Source organism: Manis javanica, chromosome 1 (genome assembly GCF_040802235.1).
Source record: "Manis javanica isolate MJ-LG chromosome 1, MJ_LKY, whole genome shotgun sequence".
In the NCBI taxonomy this organism is placed as follows: domain Eukaryota; kingdom Metazoa; phylum Chordata; class Mammalia; order Pholidota; family Manidae; genus Manis; species Manis javanica.
The window spans coordinates 21,214,170-21,235,608 of record NC_133156.1 but is presented as its reverse complement, the minus strand read 5'-3'; the positions used below and the strand labels follow the sequence as shown (position 1 = coordinate 21,235,608).

General features: G+C 48.1%; 1 protein-coding gene across 5 annotated transcripts; it reads left to right on the top strand.

Moving 5' to 3' along the window:
- The first annotated feature begins 44 nt into the window (after positions 1 to 44).
- Positions 45 to 21,209, top strand: PROSER1 (proline and serine rich 1). 5 transcript variants are annotated; one of them, XM_073229626.1, is made up of 14 exons: positions 45 to 279; positions 1,010 to 1,158; positions 4,051 to 4,116; positions 6,217 to 6,285; positions 8,259 to 8,353; positions 9,372 to 9,465; positions 11,238 to 11,348; positions 12,596 to 12,679; positions 13,827 to 13,905; positions 14,496 to 14,591; positions 15,080 to 15,124; positions 17,392 to 18,742; positions 19,158 to 19,299; positions 19,846 to 21,209. In XM_073229626.1, exons 2-14 carry the CDS (start codon positions 1,114 to 1,116, stop codon positions 19,966 to 19,968), a joined length of 2,400 nt encoding a protein of 799 aa, XP_073085727.1. In that variant the 5' UTR covers positions 45 to 279; positions 1,010 to 1,113; the 3' UTR covers positions 19,969 to 21,209. The 5 variants fall into 5 exon arrangements, with proteins under 5 accessions (XP_073085727.1, XP_073085737.1, XP_073085734.1 ...); XM_073229633.1 differs by lacking the exon at positions 45 to 279 and adding an exon at positions 307 to 611; XM_073229644.1 differs by lacking the exon at positions 45 to 279 and adding an exon at positions 4,839 to 4,930 and having other exon boundaries at positions 307 to 1,158.
- The last annotated feature ends 230 nt before the right edge of the window (positions 21,210 to 21,439 follow it).

Genomic DNA, 21,439 nt, shown 5'->3' with positions numbered 1-21,439 from the left:
CCCGGTGCTACGTCACCGCGCACACGTCACGTGCCGCGGCTGGGGCGCCCCCGCGCTCCCCGTTCCCGGGGGGCCCCCCTCCCCGCTGCCGACTCCGCCGGACCCCGAGATCGGGGCGCCCGCGGATATGCCTGACCCGCTCGCCGTTCCGTCTCCTCACGCTCGGAAAGACCAGCCCGGGGCTGCGCTCGCCCACGCGGGACGGAGACGTGCGGCCTCCAAGACGGACGGCCAGGCCCCGGGAGGAGCGCCGGCCGCATCGGGCTCCGCGGCCTGCAGGTACCCGCCGCGGACACCTTCGTCCCCCTCCCAGGCCCCTCCCGGGAAGAACGCGGAGCTGGTGGCGCTGAGTTGAGCTGCTCGGGCGCGACGGCCGCAGCGAAGGGCCCCGCGAGCCGTGGGGCGCTGGAGGGGTACCGGGAGGGGCTCCTGGCGCCCGCGGCGCCGCGGGGTTCGCGAGCCCCCCTGCCGAGGCCGCGGCCCCCCGTCGCCGGGCTCCCGGGGCTCTCCCGCCGCCGGTCCGGTCCCGGAAGCGGCGGCAGCTGGTAACAAAGAGGCTGCCAGGCCGCCGCCCCGGCCGCGGGACCCGGAGTCCGGCGCCACTGCTCGGGGTGAGCGCCAGGCGGGCCATGAGTCCGGGTTCGTGGCGGTGAGGGTCGAGGAGCCGGGGCGGCCCGGGACATCGCCGCCCGCGGAGGGGCAGCAGGTGGCTCTGCCCCGCGGCCGCTGCCAGCGCCCGGAAAGCGGCGTCCCGACCTACCCGGCGGCGCCTGGCCTGCAGCTTGCAGACCGCCGCCCGGCCCGGCTGTCCATCGCGGGCTTCCCCGCGGGGCTCCGAGAGGAGGACCCGGCCCCTCCCCGGGGTGACCTGCAGCGCCGTGTCGAGCAGCCGGGGAAGCCAGACAGGCCTTGTTTTTAATAAAAAGTTTTATAAGTCTCCATTTTTAGACATTTTTGCTGAGTTTGACGTCCTTTCTACCTCTTCGCATCCTCTCTCCTGCTCCTGAAGTCTTCTTACTCAGCCATAAGCATTTTCACTACCGGAGCAGACCAGGGATGAGCGCTTTGTAACTGAAAGTACCGCCGTTAAGTCACGCCAAGACGGTAGTCAAGATGGACAAAAAGTCCTTTGAAACGGTGCTGGATGAAATCAGAAAGGTAATTACACGGAATTCTTTAGATAGAGCGCTCCACGAGCTACGCATGCCCGCCGTGTCCTCTCTTTGGGCGGCCTGCGCGCGTGTTGTGCACATGCGGGTTTGGGGACGGCCAAGTTAGTTGGAATTTTCAGTGCAGGACCTTGCATCTTGATTTATTTCACGATACCAAGAGAAACTAAATCATGTTAATGCCAAACTTGCATTCGCATGTTAGGTTAAATGCACAGTCAGGCGATATCCTGGAAATTGCATTGAGAGAGTCCTCGATTCCGAAGTCGGCTCTGCCAACCTTTAATAGCCGTGTACTTTTGGATAAGGGACCTAAATGTTTCTGAACCGATTTCCTCATCTTTCAGTTAACGGAAGATGACTGAGAACTACAGGGAATAGGTACAAAGTATCCTTAATGGTGGTGGTTCTGGCAGGTGTTTCGCAGCCGAGGACAGGCAGACCGTATTTGTTGCCTGAGTCGGACAAAAGTTAGTGTCCTGCCGAAAAGTGTGGCATTAAGTTTAAAATCAAGTATTTAGGAATGGGCTTCAGTATCTTGAATTTCCAAATTTTCTTCATCTGTTTTCCAACTTTTTGCTTCTTTTCGAGGCTCCTAAGTGTAGCCTGCCTGTCAGAATCAACCAGACAGCAAAAAAAGTTTTTGGAGTGTAGCCTTGATTTATAGCCCCTCTAGCACAGAACTAGGAGTGACCTATTTGGAAGCGGTGCACCGCACCGCACAGCTCTCGCGCTAGGCCGGGGCCTCTGGTTAGAGCGTCCGGGCATTGTCCTGCCACGTCCCTACTTGTAAGACCCTTGACTGACGCGGAAAGATTTGCTACGTTGTTCCAGCGCTTATTATTTCAGCTTGTGAAATTATTAATAAAATCGCCTGCCAACGCGCTGTATTTCTTCATTCTCTATAAAGCAAACTTGTTTTTCTTTTCTATAAAGCAAATGTTTTTCTTCATCCTTTATAGCGTTTCCGCCAACCCCAAATTCACGTTAGGTTAAATTTATATATTTGATGATAGTGAATGTCCTTTTCTGAACAAAATTTCTGCTTTCGCAAGCCTTGTTTGTCCTATTAAGACTTGCAGTAAAATGTCAGCTTGATAGCTCTGTATTTAGAATTTGCCACAGTTTGCTCATGAGCTGCTACCTAACCATTTATGAGAAAATAATGTGTATGTGCAGGTAGACCAGCAGATTTCTGCTTTTGGAAGCTATAGGGTGTCAGTTTACATATTCTCTCCGCCCGCTAAGTGGTGAAAAGATCACATAATAAATACTAATGAGGGGAATAGGAAATTTCCCAAACATGAAAATCAAATTCACACAAGATAGCAACTTAAGGCCTTACTTGTGGTCTGCAATCAAAGTATATCTCTTGCTGTCGTTGCCAAATAATTAGATGCATCAACATTGTCTTAGTCTATTAAAATGGGATAAAAATACAGGCATATCTAAATATGAGAATTACTGTTGGTTAGAAATTGCTCTCCAACTGGTAAGTGTGACTCAGTGTTAACCAGATAATCTGAATGTCACCACAGGTAATGTTGGCTGTCGCTATAGTCATTTTTTGAAGCAAGAGCATGCATGTAGACACTAGGAAAAGAAATAGGAAAGGGGAAAAACGGGGGGAGAAGGCAATGTTGAAATTGCTTTTCAAACGGGGTAATAATAGCCATTAATTACTGAGCATTTACTGGTTTGTGCCTGTTCTAAGCACTTTCTCCTTGCTTTATTTGATTTGATCCTCCTAACAACCTGTGAGGTGTAGGTACTCTCCTCATTTTACAGCTGGTAACGCAGTCTCTGTGAAGTTAGCTAGTGAACTAAGTTTACCAGCGGCCGGGTGGGAAGGGTGCATATTCAGACTCCGGCCGTCTGACCACAGGATGCTGTGCCGTGGTGCCTAGGGGTAGAGCCGGGCCTCTCAGGCACTGATGAGAGAATTGAGACGTGACGTGGTATCAACACAATTCAAAATTTGGTACAAATACATGATTTTAACTATGTCCAATAGTGATAATCAACTCCCTAGCGTTTTTAAAAGCAAAGGGATTCATTGATTTGTAGTAGATAATGTGGTTGTCAGTAGTTACCAAATAATGAGAGTTGGTTTTCCATGCTAAGCCCGGCACCCAGTTGGAGGGAGGACAGCTGTGATGTAAGTCGGCCCCAGATAGCGCTGCCTCACAGCCACTGGACTTCGCTCTGAGCTGCCCCTCCTTGGTAGATGCCATCTGAGGAAAGGGCCATCACTTAATGAATATCTGTATGTCAGATCTATTGACTATTTAAATCCTCACAGTAACTCTGATGTGGGTAGTGACTGGTGTTCCCTTTTATGGAGGACACTCGTGAGTTATTAAAATGCCTCTCAAAGGCGACACTGCCAGTTAGTGGCAGGCACCTGGATTGGATTCAGGGCTCTCTGGTTCCTTGCATTCTCATATTCCCCTGAAATACTGACAGCCTCGACTAGACCCTGTCTTGGTCGTTTCTTGTATCACTTAGCACATAATAGATGTTCAGTAAATAATTGTCTGGCGAATGATTAATGTCTGATACATTTGATCTTCTTAAAAATGACAATGTGGTTGAACTTGGGATGTTGTGGAACTTTTATTACATTTACAGGAATTCTGTGTGTAGAGTCCAATCTTACCTGTCACAGTTCTGTCCCCTTTCTTTGTAGAAGCGAGCAGGAAGGCTGTCTGAGGGCATCCCCTTGCGGCATGGAACCTGGAGCAGTAAAATGTCGGTCCCATCAGTGACTCTAGCTTCATTTCTGTGTCAGGGCTGAAGAGGGGGCTGCAGTGTGGGTGGTTTTCAGATGTGCATATTACTGTTCTGCTGATACGTATTAACACTGTTTTTCTATTTTTAGGCTGTTTTGACAGAATACAAATTAAAAGCAATCGAATATGTGCATGGATATTTCTCTAGTGAACAGGTATTCCTCTGTTTAAGCAAATCTTTCTTTTCTTTTTGCACTGATACTCTGATTAATGTCTGTTTACTTGCTGGCCAAGTTCAGAATCGCTCTTCACTGCTGTTTCAGGAACTTTAGAAGGTTTCAGTTTTGGTAGGAAACCTGATGGAATTTATAGTTTGGGTATTTTATAAACAGACCCACTTTCACCACAATATCACATGTTACATGACTTTAAAATGCAGAGTCCAGAAAAAACCAGTTCAAAGTGTTTCTTGTTCTCGGCACTGTATCAGATTTGTAAACTTGTAATGGTAAATGAACCCAAATTTGTACAGGATTTATAAGCCACTAATTGCAAAATTCACTACATATTATAAAAGAAAACCTGAACAGATGGTAAAATATGTTCTTATCTGAAGTAACATTTTAGCAATAGGGAAATACAGTGTCTAATAAGCTGTTTCTGTAACTGTCAGAGAACTGTTTTAAGCATGGTAGCTTAGTGAAAACTTCCATCCAACTTCAGGGAGAGTTGCTAATTTAAAAAAAATAGGTATGTACATATACACATATGCAGAGGCTGGATTTCTGAAAATTCTTGATAGAGAAATCGGGGCAGAAATAGAAATGAATGCCTGGAGAGCAGTTCTGAGAAAAGTAGGAATGTGGTTAAGGTAGACAAGGGATGAGTCTATAGGTGGAATTAGTAAAAACTCCCGACTTTCCCTCTATTTCTCAAGACTTTGAAAACTTGAAGCCGGGACAGCGTTAAGCCAGTGAAGTTCTGCCTCTAAACCCCTGGGAGCCGCTTCTGGTCACTGCTGCCTCCGTGGTGTGTTTTTCCGCTGTCCCATTACTTCTCAGAATCACCTTATGTGTAATTTAAATGTCTTGAAAATATAATTTCTCATCGCTAATAGCTTCTTTTTTCCTTCTTTTTCATGGTGTGTGTGTATATGTGAAATTTTGTAGAAAACTTGCTTTCATGGTTATTCCACTTTGCTGAAGTCATTCAAACCTTTATTAAGCTCTCTGAGCGTGACCTAAGCCCACTCACTGTTTTGAGATTTTTCTTCCTAAATCAGACATGATAGTTTGTGAAGGTAAGAACATCATTCCCGTAAAAGTAAGGATGTACGTCCTTGCTGAATTATCTAGGAAATACACCTAATACTTTTTGCTACTTATGTATCTTTTTACAAGGAATAAAAAGTATTTTATTCTTCATATGCCACTCCACAGTTTCTAGCATTCATTTTGCTTTGTAGAATAAGTGAGACATTTTTAGGAACTCACCGCAGCTCCTGAGGCATTGTTTTCGTCCGGGGCGTCCTTGGGGGCAGTGAACTAGCGCGATGGGGACACACACAGGCTTCGGTCGTGTGCTCTTGGCACCCTGCTCACCACCTGCGAGCTCTCACACTATTTCCCTCATGCGTGTAAAGTTCTCTAGCGGTGGTGAAGTTCACTGCTGGTGGAAGAGAGCTGGCTGGCTGTGCTCTCAAAATAATCTCCCGCTCGGAGGCTGCTGGAGCGGTGTGAGTCACAGCCACTCCTATTTTCAGGGAATAGATCCGTGGTGTGAATGTATGTACCCCATGTAGGAATTTGTAGACCTACCCTAAGCCATACGCGTAACACCCTTTTGTGATTGATTGAAACCGTCAGTCTCTCCTAAAGTTTCACAGTCCCCATTCATGAGACGGCTTCGTCTCCCGAAGCGGACGTGTATCCATCCAGTGCTTCTCTGGTCTCCTCTTTTTCAGCACGTTCTTTCCCTGTACCTTCTGCTCCTTTCTAGACCAGTGCTATCCAAGGCTTTCTGCGGTGATGGAGACGTTCTCCATCTGCACGCTGCGGTCAGCCAGCTGCCGGCTTCATATGGCCGCTGAGCCCCTAAACTGTGGCTTGTGCCAGGAGGGAACTGGACTTCTTATTTGATTTCAATTTACGTAGCTGTGCCTGGCTACTGTACAAGTACCATCTGACCTCTGGTGCCCTGCGCATCCCTCATCACTTGGGCCCACAGTCCATCTTGATTAGTTACTCAAGGTACTGAAATCTTGGAGAAGTGTTGGCAAATACGTCATTAGAACTAAACTGGTCCTTTGCTTTTAGGTGGTTGATTTACTGAGATATTTTTCCTGGGCTGAGCCTCAGTTGAAGGCAATGAAAGCATTACAGCATGTAAGTGACTTATTTTTCCTCAGAATGTAGAATTTAAGGATTTTGAGTTCTCTGGTTTTCCATAATTCATCTCAAATTGTAATTTGTTTGCATTGGAAAAACATGACACTGAATTTTTTTATACTTTGGTTATTCAGAATAGCTGTCAAAAAAAATTAAAAACTTCCCAAACTGGAAATTTAAGTTGTATGAACCTGTACTATTAAATTCTACACTGTAGTGTCCTAATTGGTTGGTTGAAAAAGAAATGCTCCTAGACACGTTAAGTATAGGATTTGAATGCTTTGGTGGTGTTAGGTACCCGCGTCTGTTTTGGGTGTCCTTACTCTCTTGTACTGGGTCTCACAAGAATAGAAGGTTTTTACTTACATTCTTTAGACCAGCACTGTCCCAATAAACTGTCAGGGGCGATGGAAATATTTTAATCTGCAATCCAGTATGGGAACCACTGGCCACATGGGGCTTCTGAGCACTGAAACTGCCTGTGTAGCTGTATTTCTAATGTTCTTTAAATTTAGTTTAAACAGGTACACATGCCAATGGCTACTATGGGGACAGTGCAGCTCTAGAGCCCAGATTAACAAAGCATGTCAGCTGAACAGGAGCTGGCTGTGCAGGAAGGTTTTCTAGGGAGCGTCAGGCACGGATGGCCCTAAGGGAGTCTGCAGGTCCTTAACGCCCTAGGCGTTTGCCTGAGAAAGTATCTGGGTCTGTTAGTGCTTCTCCTCCTTAACAATTGCTTTTTTTCTACTTTTAAACAAAAGGGTTATCTCGCCTATCCACCCTAAACAAAAGGGTTATCTCACCTATCCACCCATCACCCGGGGGTGAACATCTTTCCCCAAGGACCCAAGAGACTCTACAGTGCCCAGAGAGGGACAAGGGAGGCAGAGAGCTTCTGTGGGAAGTACCGATGGGACTTTATCAAGAGAACCACGTCACGGCTAAGCTCTGAGGCCTGCTTGCCTGTCCACCTACCTGAGGACTAAAGCTCGGAGGGGAGGTGGCTATAGCACAGGCAGCTTAGTGCATTTATTCGAATTATGTTAAATCTGACTTTTCCTGACAGAGTAAATCTGATTTGATTGAATGTTTTCACACTCAAGACTGACTTTGACAATTAGGTGACATAATAGATATTTTATAAAGGAGCTTAAGTCAGTAGTTCCAAAGTTTTTACAAATACAAATTTATATATAAGGGACTATTTAAACTTCAGGTAAAATTTTTAGATGTCAGTTTAAAAATATGCAAAAGGGTATATCTAGTATTATCAATTCTGTTGGTGTGTGAGTAAGAGTGTTTGAAAGTGACTGCTCCAGATTCTCAGAATCTGTTGGGTATTGATTCTAACTGATCTTACATTAACTTTGCTTTTGAATTGCTTCCACTGTGTTAACATCTGTTAACAAAAATCTATAAATGGGCCAAATCTTATAGCTGTTGTTCAGAAATAAAGGTCCCCTAGTCAAGTAAGTTCTGTAACATTGCACGCCATCTCGGAGTGTCCCAGTGCGCCATAACAGAAGTGTTCTGCAGCAGAGCTCTGCATGGGGCCCTTTCTGAGAACTCTGTTCATGCCTGGGCCCCGCTTCAGGGAGCGCGGATTGCCGCAGGCCCAGCACTCTCTCTGGGAATGTGAGTTTTCTTAACTCTCAAACAATTGGCTCCCATATGCCCCCTTTTATGTAACTTCTCTGAATGAAGTAGTCCATGGAATTTTTTTTCTATGAATGAACACATGGAGAAATGCGAACCAATAAAGAGCACACAGGAGAACTTAGATGTTAGTCGTGATGGTCACACAGAAAGTGCCTAGGCCCATTACCGTGCTTGGCTGAACTGACTTTTGAGTAAGCAGTTTCACATCCAGTATTAATATTGAGAACATTCATTGTGCTGCCCCCAAAAAAGGGAGTTTCTGGCATGACAATTTCTCAAGTTGAAAGTAAAATCGTTTTTTATATTGACAGAAAATGGTGGCTGTTCACCCAGCAGAAGTGGTCAATATACTCAACTGCTTTACCTTCAGTAAAGACAAACTAGTTGCTCTAGAACTGTTAGCTTCGTAAGTATTTTCTTTTTTATTTCATTGGAGAAAATTCAGAAGGCTCTTTAAATGTCTTTTAACTCATTAGTGTGTGGTAATGTGGCAGAATTAGTCAGTGGAATTGATAAAATCTGTGAAAGGGTAGAGATGAATTCTTACATCTCAATGTCTAGCATACTTACTACACATGGTCATAGCTTACAGGGGCTCAATAATGGGGCTTATTGAGATCAGTTATTTGTTTTGATTCATCTGCCCTTCGATGACTTGTTTTTCCTCCCTCCCCTGAACAACTTGAAAGGCAGATTGGCGAGGCCATAGCACTTACAGGCAGGTTCTGCCAACATTCTGTGAACATATTTTTTTGGTTTACTATGTACTTATTCTTTCTCAGTTATATTTTCCTCAGTTATAAAAATCAGGATCTCACCTCCTTAGTAGGGTATGCAAACTTAAAACACTGTCAGGTTTTAAGCGCTCGCTTGATTTTTTTACCTGCTACACTGAGTGCAGCATTTGGCAAATGGTCCTAATGAACGTGAGCTCAGAGGAGAAAGGGACCTTCTCTGCCTAGTAGAAAAGGCTGCGAGCTGCTGTTTTATTTATACCACAGGCGTTTTTGTATCCCCTATATATTTACAGATGTCCAACACACAAAATTAAAATAAAGCACAAGGTAAGACTCCACTTTTAGATGAACCATGATTTTTACGCCTGTGACACTCAGGTGTGTGTTCTGTTCCCATGGCTCTCCTGCCACTCAAGACAGGGTATATTTGCTCAAGCATCTTAAAGTAGTGTGGTTTCTATTTGTAGTATTACTTGGTAACTTCCAGGGAACCAGACAAACCTCAGTTCAGTCATTATATTTACTCTTTATATAAACATGTTACTTACATTATTAAAAATAAATAATCAACACCTCTCTTCCTGGGTCACGGGGCAACGTTTACTCAGGGGTATTTGTGTGGTGAGCAAAGGCTGTTGGCGTCTGTATGTCCAGGTTCTTAAAAGCTACATCGTATTTCTTTGGCAGAAACATTGTTGATGTACAGAATTCCCGTCCCATTGAAGATTTATTCAGGATAAACATGTCTGAGAAGAAACGGTGCAAAAGAGTCCTCGAACAGGTGATTTTTTTCAAGGTCGCTGTGTAAATGGTGTGTGGGTTTTTCTGAATGCTGGTGAAGAGAAACTACTCACCCTGTGCCCGTGCCTCCTCCGACGAGTAGCCTGACTGCTGCGGTGTGAAGGGCCAAGAACGGCGTCTCTGACGGCCGTGGGGAGAACCCGCTGGGCGAAGGGGGCTGGGGCCACGAGGAGGGGCTGGGCGTGGGAGCCTGCGGGCCACCCCCTGGAGCCTCGGGGGTGTTTGCTCCCTGCCCCTGGTTAGCTTTGCCCTGGCTTCAGGCTTCGTCTTCCACTTAAGTATTTAGGAACTTGACTTTTTAAATTTGCTTTGTCCTTAGGCCTGTGTTAATCAAATTCATACGAGATAAATATGAAGCAAAATTCCAGTGTATCGATTTAAAATCTCTTAAGTGGGAGAAGCAGTACTTGCCCAAGCCTGGAAAGCTCGGCCTGTCATCCGAGATAGTTATTGCTGAGGGTTATGATGGCTGGAAACATGATTAGCAACCGGGCACCTCCTTGAGGAAGATGCAGGCTGCTCTCGGAGGGCCTGGCAGCCCCCTCGCTCAGTCCTCAGCCCCTCCCCGAGTGCAGGGAGGGGCGGCAACTCGGCCTCCGTCCCGGGCCACTGCAGCGGAAGCCAGGTCTGAGCCCACGTCCCTTTGCGTTAATGGCCTCATTGGTTTCGTCCACTAAGAGCTTGAGGGCTTCGCACTTACTGCTGTAGCTCTGCTCATGAAGCATCTGGTCGGGTCACTTGCCTTCTCAGGAGTGACGCGACCTGCGCTCTCCCGTGGACCAGGCCGTCTGGTCGGTGGGACTGAGAACGGCTTCACTGGAGGGCAGTCCTGAAGGACCTTCAAGGTGTTTACACCTTCTGACCCCAAAATTGTATTTCTAGGAATTTATTCTAAGGGAAAAAATAGAATATACAAATTCATATAAAATTTACCCTGGTACTATTTATAATAGCAAAAATTGAGATAATTTTTAGGGTTGGAGTTTTTAGTAGGGGGCTGAATTATATAGTTAATTGTATGCTGTGAATGAACTTATGAAACCAATGTACCTGTACAACAAAATCTACACCATACATACATGTAAAGTATATATGCATAAATTGATATTCCTATAATTCAATATAGATTTATGGGACTGTATGTTTTAATAAAGCGTTTTTCATTCATCTGATATTTACTGCACACTGACTCAGTGTGTGTGAGGCCCCATTTTAGAAGCTGGGGATGCAGTAGCGTATAAGCTAGACCAGAGTCCATCCCCCCGTGTAGCCCTTAGTCGTGGAGCGAGGTGTGGACCGCTGGGTACCCAGGTGAGCCCTGCTTTTTCCACAAGATACGAGTGTTTCCTCCACAAGGCTGTCTGTTTCCCCAGAGCAGAGGCCACGTCTCCTCCATCTCTGTGTGCTCCTTGCCCTGCCTGTGGCATGGGCCTTGTGTCGGGGGATAGTGTTACTCCTTGGTCTTGGAGAAATGGGACATTAAGTAGTAAACAGGCTTTTTTGCACAGTTTACAGAATCCATTGTGTGGCTGACTTTGTACAGTGGCCTACCGTGGCATCAGACGGTCATACGGCACCGTTCTTAATGCGGTGGCTCTGCTCGTTGACTGTGGTCGCATTCACCACCACCGTAGGTGCCAACGTATGAACACTGCTGTTTGTTCCCTGTTTTAGCAGGTCTTCCTAACGTCCATGGTACTTGATGAATTTGGTGGGTTTTTTTTCACCACCCTCTTCTTTTTTATGTTCCAGGCTTTCAAGGGGGGCTGCAAAGCTCCTCATGCCATGATATCTTCTTGTGGAACCATCCCAGGGAACCCGTATCCCAAAGGAAAACCGAGTCGCATAAATGGAATTTTCCCAGTAAGCACACTTTTATGGCCGTATGTGGAACTTCTTGTGGCTGAATATGAAATGTAGCATAGTTAAGATATTCAAAGAAAATGCCAGTTGATGATGCTTCTACAAAGGGAAGGAATTTTATTCTGTTAGCAACTTAATTCGTGGGTTCACCACCGATCAAAATTGAAGTATTTGTATAAAATGTACAGAAGAACATGTCAAATGGAAGGAGATGATTTTGTTCTGTTTTGTTTTTCCAAATATTTTAGAAACACTGGTTCACATTTAGTAAGGGAGCATCTCTCAATATTACTAATTTTCCTCAGACAGTTTCACAGTTAAGTGTGTTTGGGAAATTCCAGTGTTTCCTTCCTGGCGCGTTGCTTTGCCTCGTACAGGCTCTGAGAAGTCCAGAGGAAATGTCCACCAGTCAGTGTTCCCCAGTCTTACCTGTACAGTAACTTTTTCAAAGAATCATACATTCTGACTGTGGTATAACGGTAACCCTGAAACTTAGTGGATCAAAACAATAAACAGCGTGTCACGCAGTCGTCACACGGTGTGTGTGCGTCAGGACTCCGGGAGCGGCCCAGCTGGGTCCTGGCTCAGGCTCCTCACGAGGCCGCGGTCGTCTGAAGGCCTGGCGTCGGTGGGGGCTCGCCGGGCTGCCTGTTGGCAGGGCTCCCGGCTCCTCCGCGTGAGGACCTGCCCGTCCTGCTGCTCCAGTGCCTCCTGGCAGGGCAGCCGCCTCCGCCGGAGCAGGTAGTCCGGGAGGCCAGCAGGAGCTGCGTCGTCTCTCAGGCGTTAGCCATGGGTGTCAGTACGGCCATTTCTCGAATGAGGTCTCATGCGTTTGTGCAAACTATTGTCCTTAGTGCTTACGGAGAACGCCATTTTTGTTACCAGTTTTCTACTGCAGTACATTTCTTTTGATTCTTTGGGCATTTTATGTACTGTAGCCTTGGAAGTCCATTTCCAAGTGCTTCTAGTGTGGACGTGAAGAAATGAGAGCGCACGCCTCACCCTGCCCTTCTGCCGCCTCTGGGCCGCACGCCCACCTCTGAGGGCCCCTGGACGTGCTCCGGGGTCTGGGGCAGCGGGGCCAGGGCAAGACTGGGTCTGGGAGCCGAGTCCTCACACTCCTGCCGGGTCAAATCTCTCTCCTCGGTATATAATACAGGGGGGGTTTGTTTTGTTTTTGCTTTGGGTTTTTTTGGTTTTTTTTTTTTTAAGTCTCAACTATCTTTCTCCCTTTGTATTTTAAATAGGGAACTCCTCTGAAAAAAGATGGTGAAGAGTGTACCAGTGAAGGAAAGGGCATAGCAGCACGCATTCTTGGACCGTCCAAACCAGTATGTTCACAAAACCATGACAAAACCCTGACGTGCAGCTTTCTGTCAGTGCAAAGCATAAATTCCACTTTGTGTTTTGAAGGTTAAATCCTACTAAAACCTCCAGGAAAGTGAATGGCCCGGGGAAATACAGTGTAGTTAGTTACCAGTGCTAAGGGCCCTTTTGAGGTTTAAAGCTTTGTTTTAAAGTGAGACAAGTCAAACTGCTTTCCCTTTCTCTCCAGCCACAGCCAGAGCTGTCCACTCGGATGTGCAGAGTGTGGGCGGGTCACTTGACCTAAGGTTGTGGTTTAGCCAAATTAGTACTTGTGTTAGTGACACAGGAATGTTGCTGGGAGGCTGAGAGAGTGATCAAGGGAGAGGCGTCAGCGATTGGCTGGAATGTGAGATGGGCAGAAGGCAGCCCTGTGCTTGGAGGGTCACTGGCTTTGACGGCTGGAGCCGCCCACACGGCCGCCTTGCCCTCCTGCCCTTTCACCTCCCGGGAGCAGCATGTGGCTCGGCCTCGGATGCCTCAGGTTCTCCAGAGACCAGTTCCTGGAATGCTTTTGTGACTCATCTAAGTTCAGTCACCTAAAAAATAAGAGACTTGTGGATTTCAAATGCAAAGACTAGAATACTGCCTTGATGCTCCCAGCCCACGTTCTCCTGGAGTCGCTGGGATGCTAGATCACGGTGCTTTTCTCTGCCAGAAGGAGCAGGGGGGTACAACAATGAGAGGAACTCCTAATGCCTTCGGGAGGGCATGGGAGCTTCCTGGGCGGCCGATGAGCAGACCCGGCGGGTTTCGTGTGTGCGTTGCGTAGGAGGAGACAGGGATTCTGGGATGGCCTAGGCTGGGTCACAGAGGAGTTGTATTTAAGGTAAGCGCTGAGCCTTCACTGGGGATGATTTAATAGTGAAGGAAAAAGCAAGCACCTCCACAGCAGCCTTTGGGAGGCTCTCCTGGAACTGACTCGGACCCACGTTTGTTAATGCTGAGGCAGGTCTGTCATCTGTGCACGCAGAAGTCCAGGGGCATTTGATGTGCTGGGGCATTTGTATAAAGCCTCTCAGGACTGGATGTTCGGAAAGACAAGGCTGTGCTTTGCTTTGCCAGGAGCCTCCTCCCTGGCTCTCTTCTCACTGCGCTTTCCCCTTCATCTAGCCGCCTTCAACGTACAACCCACATAAGCCTGTTCCTTACCCAATACCTCCGTGCCGGCCACACGCAACCATCGCACCAAGTAAGGGGTTCTTTCATTTTTGTGCTTTTTTCTTTTTGCTCTTTATTTATTAGTTGAAAGTAAATGTTAGTATATGTACTTGGGAAATCTGGGGCACTTAAGACATACGCTTGATGAGTTTACTTTTCCCCACAGCTACTGCAACAGTGCAGCTGAGTGATTTAGAATATTCTCCTTTTGACACATTAATTATAGATGATTTTTAATCATTATTATTGTGGGTTTTTACTTTGGTAAATCGTCTCGAATCTCTTCTTGGTAATTAGCATTCAAAGGCATTATTAATGCATTTAACTTAAAAAGGTCAAGGATGTGTGTTTGACAGAAGAGACGAGTAGTGTAAGTATGGCGGGTTGACCTGCCGTGCATCCCGTGAGCTTATGCCTAGACCGAGCGTGTGCTGGGAACTAGGAACCTGTGAGCGTCCTGTCTGGTCTCAGCTTTCACCTGACCCTTGGTCCACGCCTCCACGTAAAGGCAACTCTCTCATGTAGCAGTGTCTTAAAAATAAATTAGGCAGCATATTAGTAGTTTGAGCAGCTGGCCACAGAATGAAGCTGAATTCGTATTTTTTTCTGTTTTTACTTCAGGTGCTTACAACAATGCAGGTCTCGTACCGCTAGCCAGCGCCACAACTCCAGGTATCCCCCCTCCGCCTCCGTATACTCCTAATCCAGTAGGAACAGGTAAAGTCATGTTATTAGCTTTCAATCTTACTGTATTTTCATATTTTTCTTACATATTTTTGGAAATTTATTCTTCTACCTGAACTTTAAGATCATTTTATGTAATTAAACAGTTGAATTTATGTATATATAGTTACATAGGAACTTTGAGAGAACTAGCATTTCTGTGATACTAAGTCTTACTGTTCAATCATCCTTGTATCACATCAAGAGGTAGTTGCTGCCCCCAGGCCTTATTTTATCTCTTTAAAGAAGATTTTGTAGTTTTCTTCATAGAAGTTCTTTGCTCATAAACTTATCAATATAGTTACTACCATGATTTTTGTTCATTTCCTTTTTTCACCAGAGGCGTACACTGTTTTCCCTAACCTAATATACATCCATATTAAGGATTCTTCTTTTTTTTAAACCCCAATATCTGATTATTATGGTGGTGAATAATTTTATTCACTCTTGAAATTGACTTCTATTTATTTATTTTCACATAGAAAATGAAGACCTCTCCAGTCAGTCAAAACCTACACAGAATCAAAGTAAGTACCAAATCTGATCAGAGATAATTGATTGACTGATGTCTGTCCTGGTTGTCTGCTCTGTTTTTCACCAAGAACAGTTTGAGTTGAGTGTATTCAGAATCTTTATGCTTTGGGGAAAGTTCCTAGTTAAAGAATTTAACTAATCAGTACTTAATAAAAGTGGCTTAATAGTGGTGTATTTTATACCACTTATACACAACATGAAATGCATATATATAGTAACTGGATTTAAAATTCACCATGTGCCTTTGTATCCTATTTGTGAAGCCTGCAGTGTAATCTGAGTGCCGTGTGGCATTAGGCCCACATTCGTATCGCATCATGTGGCGTCGGAAGGCTAACTTCCTTTTTAAGGTAGACACATAGGGTGATGAAACCCTTTTTGGCAAATATGTGTCAGATTTACTCATTTCTGTGAGCATTAGGGCAGCATAAGCTAACAGAATAGAAGGGCTGCCGAAGCAGGACACGGGGCGGGGAAGTGAAGGGGAGGCTGCCTGCAGGAGCCGGCAGGTGGCAGCAGCTGCCCCTGGCTGAGGATGTGTGTGGTCCCGAAGGAGGTGCCCTCCCGGAGACAAGTCCTGGGACCAGTTCTGTAGCAACGTAGCACCGGAATCTGGTCAGGGGGACAACTGGTGAGGAGTCTCGGTAGCAGAATTCCATTCCCTGGGAGTGGTGCCGAAACAATGCTTTCTAGCTAGTAGTTTCTAAAGGAGGCGGCCGAGTGGAGAGGAAAGAACCGAGAGTGAGATGTCAGGACATGGACTGTGCTGGTCTGGCACCACCCAGCTTTGTGACTTTGAACAGGTCATTTAATGTTTACTGAAAGAAGGTTAAGGAGACTTCAGCCTCTATGCTCAGCCTCATTAACAGACCTGTGTTTGAGGGGAATGGCAGTATCGTCGGTGCCCCGTCAGGAATAGCACACCTCTTTTCCTGTGCTATGTTGTGTTGGCAGAAAGATTTTTTTTTTCCTTTTTGAACCACATTAAGAAACAAAAATAAAAACAACCTAGTACAGTGGTTGAAAACATGGGTCTGACAGACCTGGGTTCAAATCGTGGTCCCACTACTCCATAGCACGACTGTGTGAATTATTTTATTGTCAATGTGGTAAAAGCTCTCTCAGAGGTGCCCTCCTCACAGATTTCTGAGTACAGGTCTCTGGGGCTTAGTCACCTTGCATAATGGGAATCTTGTACCCTTTGAACACCACTTTCTCGCTGCATGATCTTTTAACAAGTCGCTTCATCACACCAAGCCTCTGATTGCCCATCTATAAAATGGGGGTGTTCGTTCTGTCTCAGAGGGGTCTGTGAGGACAAATGGAGTGACGGCTGTCAAGTTCTTGGCACAGGGTCTGACGAGTAGTTTTGGTCAACAACCAAATCAGACGCAGGAAAGTAACTTACCATGTGGCTTTGGGGTTTGGCATTTACTGATTCGTACAGGACATGGCTTTTGATTTATTACATGAAAAGATCTCCAGCAGAGGCCGCTATAGATAAGACTGTGCAACACCTTCAGTTTACCTTGTGATCTGCCACTAATTACATGGTCCTCAACACGTAGTTAAATAGAATGGTGAATTCTCAAAATTTTCCCAGCCAATGTTGCCGTAAACTATGTCTTGGCACATTTGTTTTGACTGTGGTTGGCGTTGGTGTGCTGACTTTACCTTCAATTCCTTCATATCACTTCTTCCCCCGGAGTACTCACGCGAGTCATCCGCCCTCTAAGAGCGTTCGGGACATCCCCCTCCTTGTAGGGCCCTACACGGCCTTCCAGCACCCGTGCCCGCCTGCCAGGGTGCTTTGTCGCCACTCTGTGGCTTGGCCTTGCCACCCGGAAGGTGATGTGTGCGGCCCGTTCCCCTAAGCATTGCCTCACGCTGACTCCTCTGCACCCCCTGACCTCCGGCCTTCCTCGGCCTCGCCTCCTGGGGGCTCTTGTAGGGGCGAAGGCCCTGCCTAACCACAGTTAAAGGGAATTCTTTGAATTTTTAAAAATGGGAAAATGACAGGGAAGTATGTGCTGACCTCGCTAGTCTTTGTCGCTGTGAGTCGGAGGGCGATTCCTGCAGGGCCTGGAGGAAGACACCTGGGTCCGAGACCCGCAGTGACCTCCAGGGTGATGCACCCAGCAATTTATGCTTGGATTTTCTTTAATGTTTGTTAAATATCATGAAACTTATTCTGTATTATTTTGGGTTAAAATCTGACATTTCAGCATATGATACATTCTTGCCTCTCTTGCGCCCACAGCGTTTTCCACCCCAGCAAGTCAGATCTTCTCTCCGCATGGATCGAACCCCTCGACCCCAGCTGCGACCCCCATCGCCGCGCCTTCTCCGGCCAAGGCAGCGGGCGTCGCGCTCCCCGCGTTCCCGGGGCAGGTCCCGGCCGCCCAGCCGCCGCCACCACCGAGCCCGTCGGTCATCAGGGCCCCGGCCGGCCCCGCCGCCCCGCGCGCCGCGCCCCCCAGCGAGGCGTTCGCCCCCGCCGCCTTCGCCGGCCTGCCCTTCGCGGCCCCCGCCGCGCCCGCCGGCAACCCCGGCGGCGCCTCGCTGTCACCGGCCTTCGGCGGGGGCCCCGGGCCCTCTGCGCCCGCCGCGCAGGCCGCGGCCAGTCCGACCCCTGCCGTGGGCGCCTGCGGCCCGGGCCCCACCGCCTGCGCGCTCGGGGTCGGGAGCCCGCTGCTGTCCGCGCTCAAGGGCCTCCTCGCGCCCGGCGACGCCGGCCTGCGGGCCGCGGCCGCCCTGCCGCCGCTGGAGCCCCCGGCCGCGGCCCCGAGCAGGTGCTGCGCCCCGCAGAGCGCCGCCGCCTTCCCGGGCCTGCCGTCGCCCGCGGCCGCCACCTCCACGCCGCCTGCCCCGCCTGCGCCCGGGCCGGCGAGCTGCGGCCCCACGGCGGCGCCGCCGAGCACCCTGGACCCGCGCGCCTCCGCCGGCCCGGCCGCAGCGCCCGTCAGGGTCAAAACGGAGCCCACGAGCCCCACGCCCTCGGCCTTCCGGGGCCCGGCGGGCGCCGCGGGGCTGGCGGGGGCCCTGGGCCGGCTCGCGGGCGCGGCGGCGCCCCTCGGCCTGCCGCCCTGCCTCAACGCCGCCCTGGCGCGGCCGGGCCTGGGCGCCCCCAGCCCGCAGGGCTCCGCGCCGCTCGCGCCCGCCTTCCCCGCACTGCCGCCCTTCACGGCCCTGGCCGGCGGCTTCCCGCTGCCCGGCGCCCCGGCGCTGGCCGCCTCCTCCTCCGTCACTGCCGCGCCCGCGTCCGGCCCGCAGCCCAGCGCCGCCGCTGCCGGGCTCCCCGGGCTCCCCGCCTCGGCGCCCGTGTCGGCGGCCGCCTTCGCCCTCGGCCTGCCCCCGGCCGTGTCCTCGCTCTTCCCCGGCGCCCAGGGCCCGCTGCCGCCCTCGAGCGCGTCCTACCCCGGCTTCCCCGCCTCCAGCGCCCCGGGCGTCGCGCCCCCGCTGCCCGCGTTCCCGGGGCTGCAGGCGCCGTCCACGGCGGCCGCCACGTCTCTGGCCGACGCCGCCTCGGCCGCGTCGCCGGCCCCCGTCCTCCCGGGCTTCGCGTCGGCCTTCAGCTCCAGCTTCAACTCGGCGCTCGTCGCGCAGGCGGGGTAGGCGGCCGGCGTGGACGCGGGCCCGGGTGCGCCCCCCGTCGTGCTGGTGGGGGACGCGTCCGACTCTGGGCTGGAACGTGGGACTCCAGAAATGTTTTCTGGCTCTTCAGCCATGTGCAGATAAATGCATGAAATATTCGTGCTGGCAAAGATAATTTTAGGATTTGGTGTTGGCAATTTATCTTGGTTACGAGCCAGCAAAAAGAAATTACATGCAACACATAGACTTAACTGAATTCAGAAAAATACGCTTCGTGATAGTTTTATGTCACTGAGTAGCTCAGTTTTATGGTTCCTTCCAACAGAGAGGCTCCCAGTGTGCTCTGTCTTGACATCTTGAGGTGCTATTTTACAAAAACAGAAGAGCTTTAATGTTTTATCTGCCTGCTGACCTGTTCCTCTGTCACCGCAGCTTGTCGTCGGGGCTGCACGCGGCGGGCAGTTCTGTGTTCCCAGGCCTCCTGTCCCTCCCGGGCTTTTCCCAGACGCCTGCGCAGCCGTCACTGCAGGAATCTCAGCACAGCGCCGCCGCGCGGTCGGCGTTGTTACAGCAGGTGAGCGGGCCGAGCCTGGCGTAGAAAACGGCACCAGGTAACAGCGGCTCCTGCAGTGATGACCTTACACGCCGAGAGCGGTGCCCCAGCGTGGGCAAAAAAATGGCTCGTAGGCGACTGTCGGGACGTTTGGTGATTCATTCTCCCCGAGTCTGCAAATTATTCGTTTCCTTAAGAAGGTGGTGTGGAGTATATTCATCTGTATGAACTGTTTTAGTTTCGAGTTATATGTGACCGTTAAATGTTAACTTTGTCAACTATGGTTTAAGCTAAAATAATGGACTATGTAAGAAAATTTCCTTAAAAACCCATGAACTCTTTTTGAAAGAGCATTAAATATTTCAATGGCATTTTGATGCACCTCTATCATCTAAAGAAGTTTGAACATTTCTTAAAATTTTCTGGAAACTGAGCAGACTTAAGAGGCCTGACAGGTTTTATTTCATTGCTATTCCCAGTGACTGCGGCACGGCCTGGGCAGGGTGACTGCAGGCCGATGGAATATGGCACATTCACTGCTAAGCTTCACATTTTCCCTTCTACCAGGTCCATTCAGCTTCAGCTCTGGAAAGCTATCCAGCCCAGCCCGATGGGTTTCCTAGTTACCCTTCAACGCCGGCCACACCATTTTCTTTGCAGCCAAGCCTGTCCCAAAGTGGGTGGCAGTGAATGTATCTTCCGTCGTGTAACCTTTTGAAGCAACTTCCCAATTGCCCAAGGACGGCAGTGAGCACTCTGGCAGATGTGAAGCTGCGCAGAAGTCAGAGACCGAGAATAAGGACGATCCTGGGAAATTGGGAAATCGTGGTTGCATTTTTTATTTTTTTTAAAGTGGTTTTAGGTTTGGACACTCCCTTATGTAAATATACTGATAATAAATGCTATGGAAGGTAGTATTTAAAAAGTGTTTGGGGACTTCGCCTCCCACCATATGAAATTTTGAGTCGTCCATGTGATCTATGTAGGAAAAACCTAACTAAAGAGGAGGTTGAACTTTTTATAGCCGAATACAGCCTTAAATCTGCTTGGATAGCACCCACTGACAGAAGTAATGGTTGTGCCTCAGACTTGGGGGTTGCATGTGACCCTGGGGGGTTACTGCCCTGGGTGTGCGTGCGTGGTTCCTGTTAGTGTCACTGGAACTCCGTGCTCATATGTAACCACACAAGGGGCTTGAGGCCCACAGTTATTTTTAATTTTTAATTTCTGACAATAATCATGCATATACTGCAGAATTTAACCCAGTATATTTCAGGTAAGTGAAAATGGTGCTTAAATACAGTCTTTAGAGTGACTTTCAGGTGTTTTCGACTAAAAAAATATATATCCACAACTACTTTCTTATAGAAATACAAGTAAGGCTGGTGAGAATTTGCCTTCAAAACTGACTTCTTAATCTCAGCCGTATCCAAATTGAGTGAGCAACATTTGACTGACTCCTGGGGCACCTCTATTACTCATACTCTGGAAGCTCTTGGTGAATGTTTACAATCGTGGGATGTAGTATTTCTCCTTGTACTTAAAATGAAATGCTTATCTGAAATAAATATGTGACGCAACTAGAGAAGACTTGCTATGTCAGTAAATATGCAGTGTGTACTCTACTGAAGGATCTGCGGTGATGTAATACGATTGAATGTTATTAACTTAGTATGGTAACAGCCACATTTGGGGGATGGGGAAGTAGGGAGAATGATTTCCAGTCCTGCGATCAAAAGTGTAGCTGTAGAATCTGCTGTGGCACATTTCAGCATCTAAAGGTTTACTTTTATAAAGATGGTGTCTGGGAGATGATGTTAATGTATTTTCCTTCAACATGCGAAACAAACTTTTTAAGTATATTAATAAATATTCCTGTAAGGTTAGTTTTTAACAGTTTTTTAAAATAAACTTTATTGATATGACAAATACTTTATATGTTTTATTAAATTATTGGATAAACCTTTTAATTTTTTTGTATGTGCTACAGCTAAATTATAGAACATTTTTGTCCTAATTTGCTTGAAGTGCTATATGCTACCAATGGCTTATTTCTTTAACTACTTCTTCTGTGTAAGTTATACTAGCACTTCAAAATAGACTGTTTTGCCTTTAATTGCCCTCAAACACAGAGTGTAACCTCGTAGTTAATCTGATGGCA

Excerpts from the sequence above, each read along its gene's own strand:
- PROSER1 (XM_073229626.1), top strand. The coding sequence starts at position 1,114 with ATGGACAAAAAGTCCTTTGAAACGGTGCTGGATGAAATCAGAAAG. Across the intron at positions 4,117-6,216 it reads GATATTTCTCTAGTGAACAG|GTGGTTGATTTACTGAGATA; the intron begins GTATTCCTCTGT and ends CTTTGCTTTTAG. Across the intron at positions 13,906-14,495 it reads ACACGCAACCATCGCACCAA|GTGCTTACAACAATGCAGGT; the intron begins GTAAGGGGTTCT and ends TTTTTACTTCAG.